Genomic DNA, 13439 nt, shown 5'->3' with positions numbered 1-13439 from the left:
GCAATGAACTTATCTCACTGCTAGGTATTAAATCAGAGCTGGCCCTTGTGTGTCACAGTCCCTGCAGGGTTAATGGCGATTTCTTTCCATGCCATACAGGGCTGCTGTGCTTCAAGAAGAGGTGAGCACCGTGGGTCCTGTTGTTCCTAGGGACCAAGGGGACCTGCCAACCTCCTTTACACCATCCCCAGTACTGGGAGCTGCCACCTGCTCCTCTACAGAAGCACAAGGATATTCACTGCCTGCACAGCAAATCTGAGATGCCGCTTCTCCTCCACAGATGCTGCTTCTCATCTGCACCTCTCCAGAATGAGTAGTGGTGGGAAGGATGCTCCAAGAGGCCATGGAGCAGATGACAGCAAATCCTAACCCAGCCACATGAAGGAAGCACACTTTGCACCGCGCCACTCAGCCTGGAAAACCGGGTGCTGATCCCTGGACAACAAATCCTTGGTGGATGGGGGAAGGAATCCTCTCCTAAGCCTTTAGCACTGTATCATGCTCCTGCTCGTGATGGCAGCGAAGACATCGTTGCACTTGCTGGTAACAGCAACACACACCAGCAGGACTGGACGCATCTCACATAGGACTCAGGGACTGACAGGGGATTTCCTCTTCGAAAAACATAGTTTGTTGTGCAAAACACACAGACACATTGCATTTCCACAAGTGAGACGTTGATGCGCTTTGTTGGGAAATGGCAGCATTTCGATCTAATGCTACTTTTATATTAGAGCTCATTTGTCATAATTATCCCCAGGTGATTAATCAACCATAATTAACTGCATTAGCACTTTCTAAACAGCACATACAACAGGCACCCCTTTGCCATAGAAGGGCAGCTGCCTCTGGGGGAAAGCAGCAGCTCTTCCAAGGGGAATGTGCGGATACTTGTCACTTGTCCTGTCCAATGGCTCCCGAAGGTGTCCAGGGGACAGATCCAGCCAAGCCAAGGAAAACAACAGGCAGGAGGAAACCACCAGATGAGGAATTTGGCCATACAGCTAAAACAATACCCCTTCCATGCCAGTTCTCAGAGAGAAGTCAAATGATTGCCAAGACTGGTGCTAAGTTTGCTTCATCTAAAAACATCTAACACCAGGCTGTTCTCTGCCTCCCCATCCTGCCACTCCAGGAGCATCAAGAAAACAGAGAAAACCGTCACCCACAGAGTTCACAGGAATCTTGGGGCCATGAATAATAAACCACTCAAGCTAAAACTGCTGCTTGCACGTAGAAAAATCAATACCCTGCATGTGCTCATCCTCATGACACTGAAGTAGGTAAGCCCCACAGCACTGCCAGGGAACACTCCAGCCCTCCCCTCTATCCCAGGGGATACCAAAGGAGGGGGATCAGCTCTACCTGGGTGCAAGTGCAACTGAAGGACAGCTCAGCAGACAACACAGTCCTCCCAGCCTTGTTTAAGAAGAAGTTAAAAGCCCACCAAGTCTGCGACTCACAGACCATACCCAGTAGATGAGCCAGTGACAGTGGCCAAGCAAGGGCCAGGTGTTGAACATCTGCTCCCCTAGGACAAAACACCTGTAAGCGAGCAGAGGGAAAAAGCAGTGCTTTCCCTCTGAGCATCCCCCAAGCATTCCTTCCCCAGAGCCCCAGTAGCAGCAGCCTAGATCCGCATTCCCCCTCCACCCTTGAACAGCTTTATTTTCAGGCGCAGAACACTCACGCAGGCTCTGGCAAGTGCATCTACCTGTGCTTAGCCACAGATCTGCCGCAGGGCTGCTCAGCTTCGCCGGAGGAACAGGCATTGCCTCCACCCCTCCGGGTGCTGCCAGGCAGCACCCGGCAGGGAAGCAGGCAAGCACTGTGTGCTTAGCAGAGCGGGGTGCCCTGAGCACTGACCCCCCAGGAATCTGGAGGGGGGCGGCAGTGCCTCGCAGCCAGCCTCAATCCCAGCTTTGTCCAGTGGCATTCCAGCAGCCTCCAACCTGCCTTAACCCTGGTGGTGCCATCATGGCTGTCCACAAAGCGGGCAGAGATTTGCCCACTGCAGGGCACCCCAGCATGGGAAAGCCCCTTGTGGGAAGTTGGCCATGCACAGAGGGATTGCTCTGGGCACTGGGGAAGATCCATCTCTGCAAGAGCATGGCAAAGGTGATGGTGGGCTGGGATGGGGTGACCAGCAGAGACCTTGCCCTCAGATGCTGGAGCACGTGCAGGGTAGACAGGGGTGTTTGCCAGGGAAGATTTTTACCCAGGGAATGGTCCCAGCAAGCTTTGGCTACCCAGAAGGTAAATAGTCAGGTCCTTGTGACCTAACCCCCAAGAAGCCAAAGATGCCCTCCTTGCCCCCAGTGTGTCTCAGCCCAGTGCTGGGTGCCAGCACAGATGTTCCTGCCCGCCTGGACTGAGAAAATAGCTTGTTTTTGCCAGAAGGCTCTGGGCCGGCTCCTTGTGCCCCCCACAGTCCTGCCGCCCAGCATTGTTTCCATGCTCTCCTCCACCTACAGGGAGGGAATGAAAAGCTCCCTGTATCTCTCCCTCTCTTCCCCTCCTTCCCTGTCTGCACATCTGACTGCTGCTGTCTCTCCCTCTGGGACCAGCACAGCCAGCTTCCTTTCCCTACCACCTCCCAGGCCTGACAGATGCAGGACCATCTCCCAGACTGGGAGAAGAGAGGAAGGCTGTTTCCTAGGTGGCAACACCTACACCTGTGAGGAGGGCATGGCAGACCCTTTGAATGAGGCAGGCTGTCATTAACGTTGTAGGAGTCAGCAGCCAGCTGGTGCGTGGCACCCAACACACTGATGCCCACACAGCAGAAAGCCAGGCTCAGGCAGGGACTGGGGGAAACCTGTGGTGGATATGACCTGAGCTGAGGATGTTTGCACCCTCCCCATGTGCCATCTTGCAGCTCAGTGGTGGTGGGTCCCACAAGGCATCCTGCCCCAGCTCACCCCACAGAGGTCTGACCCCCTCATAGAGGCTTGGACTGCTCAGGCAGCTCAGAAGGGCATTTGCCTGCTCATCTTGTTATATGCCTCCCCCTCCTTGCTTCATCTGCTGGGCTGTTCATTAACCACCCATGCGCTGGCCTGGTAGCAGCTACGTAACAGCCACCCCAGCGTCAATAAGCCCTGAGTCAGCTACCAAGAGCCTGCCCCAGCTGCAAGCCTCATCCTTGCATGCTGGAGCCACTCCAGAGACAGCTCTGCCCTTCATCCTGCAGACGCTCTGTGGGGCAGGATGGGTCCAGGCTGATGGCAAGCCATGGCAGGGAGGAGCCCCAGGCTCAGCCTTTGCTCTTCATGTCTGAAGCACATGAAAAAAGAAAAGGCAGAGCCAGGGATCTCATTTGTCCTGGGAACAACACTGCCAGTGCCCAAGGAAAACTTTGGCACCGTCCATCAGTCTCTTGCCAGGTGAGAGGTACCCTGGGGCCAACAGCTACAGGCAGCAAAGGGGAAACCATGCTCTAGCAGAGACAAGGCAGTGTGTCCCCAGCCTTGCTGTCCTGGGTGACCCAGGACAAGGTACTAAACCAGCTTGTGACAGCTCGGTGCAGAGCACAGGCAGCTTTGCAGACAGTCACCAGCACATCTTTCTGTTCTCCTCCACTCTGCCCTGCCCTTTACCCAGGGATCCCAGAGACCTTCATCTCTCTGCCCGGCTTCGGTGAGGAGCCTGGCCTGCCGGCTCAGAGACCTTGGGGGAAGGAGAAGGGAGATCGGCAGTGTGAGCACCCACTCTCTGTTCCTCAAGATAACTAGACTAGAAAGAGGTCAGAATCCTCCTCCGCCTTACAGCATTTGCCAGGGGCTTATTTCCAAGCTCTCCTCTGCAACCAGGAAGATTAGAAACCTACATTTTCAGCAAAAGCTGACTTTCTTCCAAGTTTCCAGGAAAAAAGTAAACCCAACCAAATACACAAGAGCTGTTAACAGTGGCCTCTTGCTCTTTATTTTGAAGGAAGCTTGAAATCCAGCTCTGCAGGTTGTCTCTCTTGCTCTACTTTGGGAACCACTTTGCAGCCAAAACGCTTGAGGAGAGCTAATGCTCTCATTAAGTGCAAGCTGATGTGGGGCTGGAGCTAACAGCTTTCCCTGCCACAAGGAACAGAGGTCCCGGTTTGCTCCACAGGCATTTGCAACCACTGCAAAAAGCTGCTACGAGAAAGGCTCCCAGAACCAGCTCTTACCTGAGACAGTGGGTGGGCAGTGCTGCTGTGCTGCGCCTGGTCTGTGACGTGCAACTCAGGACATCGTGAGAGGACATAGGGCCATTCCTGCATCACCAGGGGCTGCATCAGAACTGATGTTCATGGGGATGGAGACAACTCTGAGCACAAGCACCTGAAAAGCAGCGTGAGAGTCCCTGGGTCAGCTTGCACCTCCTCATGGAACTGACACCCTTCCCAGCTGCCTAGTATGCTGCCTTCATGAAGGCTGAAGACTAAAAGGATGCTTTTTTTTTTTTAATACATTTGTACTAATGTTGCAATCTTTTTTCATCTAAATGTCCAACTCTTTTTTGCATCTAGTTACACAATTTGCTGTAATGATATCCTGTGCTAGTGAGTCGCACAGATTATGTTGCATTTTTAAAAAGGGTTGGGTTTCTTGAACTACAGGAGATGCCCAGGGTTTAAAGGAAGAGGGGAGAGAGGATCTCACTGTCATGACCACTTACGTTTAAACATAATAAACATATCCCCATAACAGACAATATTTTCAAACATACTATTTTTTCCTTTTATGTTCAGAAGTAAAATTGCCTAGACCCTCAGTCCCCCATACAAACATCTCGCACTACCAGCTACTTTTTTATGAGTTTTTACTCATTATGAGTTATAAAATTCCCTTTTTTATTCCGTTTTTAAAACTGTATGACCCGTAAAGCCAGTTAGCAGTGGCCCCTTGTCTATTTTACAGATCTGAAATGCAACCTCTGGTCACAACACTGCTTTTTTTGTTTGTTTGGACTCTGAATAAGCTAAAATAGTGATTTATTCCACTGCCAGCATCATCTCAGCTTTACAGAAAGCCATGAGAAAATAAAGTCCAAAGAAAACAGTGCAAGGTAATATTTACCTCAGTCTGGAAAATTTCTAGAACTGAAGCACAGTCCCACAACTCTACATTTGGTCAGTGGCAGCGCCATGAAAGGAGCTGAGCACCAACATGTCCACAGCAGGATGGAGACCTAACATGCAAAAGCTGTGAACACTATGCAGGGCTTTGCCCAGACCAGACTCCACACATCTGAGGTCAGATGAGCAAATCAAGAGTGATGCTTGAATACTGTCTGTGATGGGTCAAGAGGCAGTGTTGAGGGACTGTGCTGCCTTCTGTCCAACCCACTGCCTAACCTGGTGATTGCTTTCTTACTTTTAGAAGGAAACTATCACCTGGCTCCAGCAGCCAGACCTCATGTCCAAGCAGAGAGGGGGCTGCTTCCAAGGTACAGATGGAGCAACGCTGCTGGAAAAAGGTCGTTGGCTCCTTCACACCCAGCTCACGTGGACCAGCTGAGAAACTTCCTGCTTGGTCCTGGTAGGGCAGGAGCAGGCAGCACGTCCTGCACCGCCAGCAATCACGCTGGACAGCCAGGCGAGGAGAAAGCCCCCAGGCCCTGGTACACACTGCCCATCTCTCACGCTTTCATATCTCCCACTCCCCTGCCTGAGCTTTCACTGCCTCTCCCCCCTCCATTACACGCATTAAGAGAACAGCTTATCCTGTTATGATTTTTTTAATACCTTAGCAATTTCTACAGCCATAATTCTCTCCCTCTTCAGCAGAACAGCCTGTGCTGAGCTCTCCAACGTGCCAATAATCCAAGGTCCTGTCCTCTACCCCTCCTGCCCATTTGCACAAATGAACATCGCAGACTGTGCATCGCAGCACGCTTGCCCTGCTCCTTTCCCCATGCAGGCAGGGTTATCAGGACACATTAATAGTTATAAATTCCAGGATCTTCAAAGCCCCCCAGACTTGTGGGGCAAATTCACCTCACGCAACTCCAAGGGTACAGTGGATGATTTCTGTCTTTGATAGCAGGTAACACCATGTCCTATTCCTGCAATGCTTGTGCTATTTGGGGTCTGAGCTGTCCCTGAACCTCTAAATGAGGCTCAATCTAGCAGAGATACCATTCTCGGGGCATGAAAAGTTATTTTGCCTCAAAGCTTCCATCAGAGGAATGTCATTGAGCTCTACCGCATGACTGGGAAATCCATGGCTTTTGCCGATGAGGTTCTGCAATGTCTCATTGCAGCTGCCATCCTGAGGCCCCAGTTTTTCTGTGGCACAGTGCAATGTAATTGCAGTGATGTGTGCTGGCGAGGCAAGTTCAGCCAGCCCTCCAACACCACACACAGGGGCCCTCCATTCCCAGTCCTCCCAGCACAGCCTGGTCTCTTGTTCCTCCCACCAGCACTGCAGAATGGGAGCAATACTGGGAAGGTCACTAGCTCTGATCTTACTGCTTTTTGCTGAAGAATGAGTCTCCATGTACAGGGCAGGTGCGGTTCTGGAGACAGAGATGGGTAAACCATGTTCTACAGGTATCCACGTGTAGGACATGGTGGGTCTCCATGCTCTCTGCTAGCATTATGGAAATAATAACAGCCTTTGCCTCACCTCCTGAGTGCCGGGCTCCTGAACTCCTTCAGTGATGACAAGGTCCATCAGGACACAGAGCCATGGCACAGGGGAACTAAAGCCTGTCCAAGGCAGCAGTCAAAGAACAAGACTGAGCTGGATGGAAAGCTAAGTGCTAGCAAAGGCCACTACCTCAAGCATGTCCTTTGCAATACCTTGCTGACACAGAAACCTTATTGCAGGTTTGATGGCAATGGCTCAGCTGCTCTTTGCCACTCTGCAATAGCAAAGACAAAGCCCAGATGTGGAGAACCCAAGAAAATGTGAAAACAACTCAGCTGCATGGCAGCCACCACAAAGGAGGACATTCAGTGGGAGAGAGAGACAACCAGACGGTGAGGCATGACTGCAAGCAAACCAACAGCTATGTATGATCCCTTGCCAAATTCCCTGCTATTACAGGAACCAGGCAAGGAGAAATGCTCTTGATCTGCTCTGCTCCTCTGCCATGGCACACAGAATAGCTCCGACTCTTGCAGTTTTACTTTAGTGCTTCAGTATGGCACTGTGTCTGGGCACTGCAGCATGTGGAGTAGCTGTTTTGTGGATGCTTCCTGGCTAAACATCTATTGCCTGCTGCCCATGCCTGTCAAGAACCGAACCTGTGATCCACCTTGCCTCTCCCACACCAGTGTTCACCCTCTGTACTCTGCTCTAGGTTGGTGCTGGAGACCCAGCATGCTACTGCCAAGGGACAACATCAATCAAAAAAGATTTAAGCGTTGGCAACCAAAACTACCATCCTCACAGCCTACTACAAGCTTCTACTTGAAAAGGAGTTGAAAAATCCTCCTTTGGATGACTCAGGGAGCAATGTGGTCAGGCAGTCCCACCAGATTTAAAGCGAGGTTGATCCCCTAGGCACATTTCTGTGCAAGACGGAAAAACATCAAAGCCCATGTGAGCAGAAGCAGGTGAGAATTTCCACAGGAGGACATTGCAAGAAGCAGTCTTACAGTCACCACAGAGCAGGCACTGGGGCACTGCACCCATACAGTGGAGAGCACAAGGAGTGAGATCTTTCTCACTGGTGTGTCTCACCTGGTCTTTGCTGGAGGTCCTCGCTCCAGGCCCAAAGGTGATCAGACCCTTCCTCAGAAGGATCAGGTACAACCTCATTACATGATTTTGTTTTGCATCCTTCCACGTGAAAAGCATGCAACACTTGCCTCTGCTCTTAATACACCTTAAGAAATGAAGCATTAGACGTTTCACAGTGCTGTGTTACAGCTTCCAAACACTTTAGTAACGAAACCACAACTGTTAGCCTAGTTGGAGACCATGATGATCCTCTAGTTGAAAAATAAGAAAGCCAAAAATCTTGATGTTACATTTCAACAGTTGAATGCTTGGGCATTGGGATGTATTCAAAACAAAGTATTTGCCTTTTTCCTCTTCCTACATGAGCTGTACCTGTTACAAATTCAGCACTGGAGAGCCTGGCTCACCGCACTGCTTTCCAGGAGTCTGACAAAGGCAGCTGGAATGGCCTTTGCTCAACCAGTTCTGCTTCAGCTCTACCACACAACTTACTGCTCCGCTCAGTGATCTCTGCACTCTTCCTACTTCCAGACCTGTTGCAGCAGCAAGACTGGCGGGCCAGAGAGGCAGCACTCAGGTGCACAGGCCTGCAGCATCTCTTCTCCATCCCAGCTAACAGTAAGATGACAGCTTGCCACCAGTGCACATACAGCACAGTGTATTTCTGCCATTTTGCTGCATTTATTTAAAATCCTCCTGGTACAAACCCAGATCCAAACTCTCCCAAACATCAAGGGAATTCACACTGCAGCTGACCTGCATCGCTAAAGGTAACCCCCAGGATTAGGGACCTGCTGCTGAAGCTAGAGTCCAATGTCAGATGTTGAATTTCCATCTCTCTACCACATATAACAGCAGCAAATACAGCATATAGGTCAAGAGGTCTCTCGATCACAAGGCTTATGCTTTGAATTGCTAATTTCCTCCAAAACGTTTTTTCCGGGCTGAAACTTTCCACTTCAGATCTTGGCCTATAAGGAAAAAATATAGCAACATTTTGAGGCAAGGCAGCTCAGCCTTTATCCCATGAGGGGAATGGAAATACAAACACATTCCCTGCTGCTGGAAATGTTAATGACTTTGTTGTTGTTTAACTTACTGTACAAGAGAAGTAATAACATTTTAGCTCAGCATGCTCAGTGTCCTTTAAGGGGAAAGGTGGGAGGCTTGTGGATATTTCAAAGTTCAGCTCCCATGTAGATGCTAACAAAGGGAGCATTCCCAAGCTGGCAGACAGCAGGACTCCCTCAACAGCTCAATAGCACATCCTGTTCCAGCAAAAATTGTTTTCTGCACGTGTAAGTAAATAGTTTAAGCCTGAGATCGAGGGCCAGCAGATCTACTTCCCAAGACCCCACTAGGTCAAGGTTTGGTGAGAGAAGGAAGAGAAGTCTTTGTCCCACTGGGACCAAGCATACAAACAACAAAACTCCCTCTTAGAGCATGGACCTTTAGTTGCCATCTCTTTACAAACCTGGAATAGATACCCAAACACATTCCTTAAAAATTCACCCCAACAGTCTCCTGGTTCTCACTTGCTCCTGTGTACGAGGAAAGGGGAAAAGGACCACCAGCAATCTTCCACATGAGTGGGCATTTACAACCCTGTCATCCAAGGGCTAAAAAACCCAGATGCCGAAGCTGCAGCTGGGCTTCACACTGCACTTCCACCTAAGTAGCAGGTCCCCTTCATTAATTAGAATGAAGGGTCCTTCAATTAAGCAGCTGTCCTTAAGAAGTAACATAAAACCTTTGCTGTGTCTGGTAGTGAACAAGTGGCACAGAAGATGCCTTATTCACTGAGGGTGGGTGAAGTGGGGCACGCTCGCATCTAATGAGCTGCATTTTTAAATGACCACTTAGACTTTGAGCTCATAACCAAAATGTTATTTTAATTCAGTGGATAAATAGGTGCCACAGGTCCTAATATAGAAGCAGCATCTCTTCCGCTGGCTCACTCGCTCTCCATTTTCCCAAGCAAAAGAATACCCACATGCACACAAAAACTCAAGCTGAAAAATTTCACCAGTTAGTCTTGCACCAGGAAACTGGGACGATGATATCCCCAGCTAACCAGGTGAGTGTGGGTGCATGCCCACAACATGGCCATGTAGAACTGACTGCTCCTCTTCCTGCTTAAAAATAACTTATGGGAATTTATTTGGGAAGATTGAAATCTAAATTTCTTTCACATGCTGTTTCAGAGTTCCAGCTGGGTTTTAAACTGCTCTCTGCAAAACTCACTTTGCCTAGGAATTCTTCCCATTTCTTCTCCTTCTCCTTCAATTAGACAAGTACTACAAATAATTACCCCAGCACCTTGAGGACCCAGCTGTAAACACACAGCCCCACTGTGCTAGACACAGAGAAGTTGCTGTCTGATAGACCTGACAGACAAAAGGAGTGGGGGAAGCAGCAAACATCCTCCAACCTCCCAAAAGGGACAGCGGGGTGGCAATAACTTGCCTAATGACCAAAAGAAGGTTGCACCAACCATAAGAATTGAACCCAGTTCTTCAGAGGTCGTGTCCTGTAGCCCTGAAACCAGCCTATTTAAACCCACTAAAAATCCTGAGTCTTGTCTTTGTCTTTCTCATCTAAGAACCTGAGCTTTCCCTTCCCTGCTGTTAGAGGCAGGAAATGAGTCTTGCTGCATTGTGAAAAACACATCACCCATTTGCCATACTGTATAACTGATCAGCAATAGTGGGAAGAGCACACCCACCACACGGCGATAGCCAAGGTAACACTGTGCTAACTTTTGGCTTCCTTGACTCTGTTTCTCATTCTCAGTGTCAAGCTAATATCTATTTCTCTGTACTGAATATTCCGCCTTGCCCCCAACCAGCTTGTCTTTATAATAAACTCCCAGTCAAAGCATGGGGTTCTCTGGCCTTCTGAGGCCATGCATTTTATAAGCAGGCTGTGTGTCACATGAAGTCACATTTCCTTTCCTTTCTTGACATGTATCAGAGCGACCTTATCCTTATGCTACGGGAAACAGCAAAGGAAAATGGGATGGAGCTATTTTGGCTCAATTCTGAAGAGCTCGGTTTCATCTTTATACACCTGTGAAAATGAGGGTTTTTTGAAAACTGAATTCTTTCTGGTCAGTATGTCTTGTTTCATGAGACTTACAATTCCTCTTTTATGCTTTTATTGTAGGCATCCAGCCTAAAGTGGAAGCCTTGAATATATTTCTCAAAACAGTATTATAATCAGAAATTCACCATACATTTCCAGAACCCAGGGCTTTTGTTTGAACCCATTCATTTAATTCCTTCCCTATCTCACCTTGTTTCATTTTGAAAAGAGTCACTCCAACCTGAGCAACCCCATTCACGGTTACAGTCCTGGCCAATTTTAGCAAGTAGGATTGATCTATCTCAGGTATTAATCCAGAGAGAGTTGGTCCTCATCTTAATTTCTTCAATTAACAAAGAGGACCTGAACACAGCATCACATCACAGCACCCACTCCAATGCCTTCCCATCTCAGCACTCCAGGCACTGATGTTCCTGGGCATGGTGTTGCAAAACAAGATAGTTTGAAATTGCACATCTATAGCCTGGTCCCTTTCTGGAGTGCCATCACACAGTTGTTGTCACCAGAGCCCTGCCTGACCATCCCCGCAGCAGGAGAGAAAGCAGCTTTCAGCATGGGGAACTGGCAGGGGAGGATGCGAGATGGCACCAGAGCCACGGCAGGCACACACACTACACACGGCTGCCAGAAAAACGGAAACCCTCTCAGCACAACTGAGCCTTTTAGCTGGGACTTCACACAGTGTGTTGCTGCAGGGTACTATGGTCGGGCAATAAAGGCCATTAAAGAGAATAATCAAGCAAGAACTCTCATGCCTCCAGAGAGATTGGTGAGCAGCAGAAGGAGAGAAGGTGTGAAGGACCTTGGATTAGGGCACAGGTAAAACACAGATTGACAAAGATTTGACTAGAGATTTTTTTTCAACCCTAAAAACCAAAACCCAAACAAACATAGGTTTCTCCCACAGACAACACGGCTTTTAAAAGTGTGGGAGTAATTGCTCTGCACCCCTGTCACTGTACATGGGCAATCTCAGCATTGAGACCTCATGAATACGGTGCTGGCAATTCCACCAGCGATGCTGTGCCAGAGGGAAGACTGAAGGGAACAGGCCAGACTGGGGACCGGTAATCTGTTGTGCAAAGTGGCACTAAATCTTGGTGAACCACTGCCCAGGCTGCCCTGTCTGGCATGGAGAGAAAGGCAGAGTGCTGAGCTCTGGGGAGCAGGAAAGGTCCCGTGCCTCCTGCGGGCAGTTCTGCAGCTGGTCAGGGCTGCCCGCATCAAAGGGAAGGTCAGCGCTGGCAATATAAGGCCTTGAGAGAGGAGGAGGAGGAATGAGTGAAAGGAATTGGGGAGAAGCTGGGGGAGGGGAGGGTGGACACATAAAGGAGCAAGGCTGGACTGGGCAAGGTGGTGAATGAAAAGGGCAGAGCTAGGACTAGTCTGATCCCAGGTTACTACTCAAGAAATATTTGGGTCCCTGCCTTGCCCTGCTGTCTAATCCTCCCAGGAGAATGCTAGAAGGCCACCACGCACCCTGCCCAGAGCAGTCCTTCAGCTCAGGCGAAAACACTGCCAGGGTAAATAAGCCTTCAGTGTGCAAAGAATCAAAGCTGGTGAAATTGGGATGCTGGCTACTATTGTTTGCCTTGGGAATCTGCATCACTTACTGGTTCCCAGCCTCTCCCTTGTGGAAACAGTCGTGGCCACCTCTCTTGCTCCCACTGTGTCCCCCCAACACCCTTCTTTTCTTCTCTGCAAGTTTCTTCACCCACACATACATGGACAGTGTTACTGTGAAGGGATATACACATGCACACACGCCCAAAGAGCGTATTTCCGAGGTTAACCATCTGTCGATATTTTCCCCTTTTCCAGCCCAGCCAGGATCTGAGCGGGAAACAAATTTTGTCATGGCCTACCTTCCGAGTCCACCAGGTCTGAGATGCAGGGGCAGCGGCCGCCGGGCTTCAGGAGCACTGACTGGGGCTGCCTCTGTGAATCAGCAAAGGAGTCCCTGTGACAGGGATGCATGCTGAGGCTGAGCGCTGCTGTCTGCACACTCCCTGCCTCTCCTCCTCCACCGCCCCGCGCTGCTGTGTTGCTATGCAATCACATCACCAGGAGTAACAGCATCTCTCCAAGCTTGCAAAGAGATACCCTTGACTCGGCAAACGCAGGAGGAACAAGGACAATCCCACAAAGTGCCTGGCCCTTTGGAGGTCTCCTCGGCCAGCGATCGATCCGGAGGAGGGGAGGGAGAAGACTGGAGATGCAAAGACACACACCCACCCACAGGAGGAGGAGGAGGAGACAAAATACACATGGAGAGGGAGAGAGAAAAGGGAGGGGGGGAAAAATACAAACGCACAAAAGGCCCTGTGGTCTGACCTCCAGAGACCTGACACAGGCTGCTGGGCTCAGACATGCTTCCCGCTGCTTGGCAATGTCTCCCCACTGCCTTTCAGGACTGGCGGCTCTCATTTTCGGTTAGATATGGCCATGTATGTGCTCGAAAATGCCAGACACATTCACCTATTTTCTTAACTGCAATTTAGGTGTCTGGCATAAGATTTAATAACTTAAAACCAGCCCATTTTAAAATTAAAGTTAAGAAGAAAAAATAGGATAATCACTTAATTTCAGATATGCTTCCTATTCTTCTTAGAATAGAAAAAAAAGTAAAGGAAGAGCCAATTCTCCAAGCTGGGGAGAAATCCTGAT

General features: G+C 49.5%; 1 protein-coding gene across 4 annotated transcripts in view; it reads right to left on the bottom strand.

The window, feature by feature from the left end:
* DRP2 (dystrophin related protein 2) overlaps positions 1-12969 on the bottom strand; it is a 30541-nt gene extending 17572 nt beyond the window's left edge. For 3 of the 4 annotated variants that reach the window (XM_076347160.1, XM_076347162.1, XM_076347161.1), the window contains exons 1-2: positions 12638-12969; positions 4163-4316 (exon numbers count right to left, since the gene is read on the bottom strand). In XM_076347160.1, coding sequence (XP_076203275.1) covers positions 4163-4270 — 108 coding nt within the window. In that variant the 5' untranslated portion in view covers positions 4271-4316; positions 12638-12969. The remainder of the gene's footprint in view (positions 1-4162; positions 4317-12637) is intronic. The other variant, XM_076347163.1, reaches the window with a different exon arrangement.
* Between the last annotated feature and the right edge of the window lie 470 nt (positions 12970-13439).

This window comes from Aptenodytes patagonicus, chromosome 9 (genome assembly GCF_965638725.1).
Source record: "Aptenodytes patagonicus chromosome 9, bAptPat1.pri.cur, whole genome shotgun sequence".
Taxonomy (NCBI): domain Eukaryota; kingdom Metazoa; phylum Chordata; class Aves; order Sphenisciformes; family Spheniscidae; genus Aptenodytes; species Aptenodytes patagonicus.
Note: the sequence above shows the minus strand (reverse complement) of the source record. Positions and strands in the feature narration are given on the sequence as shown.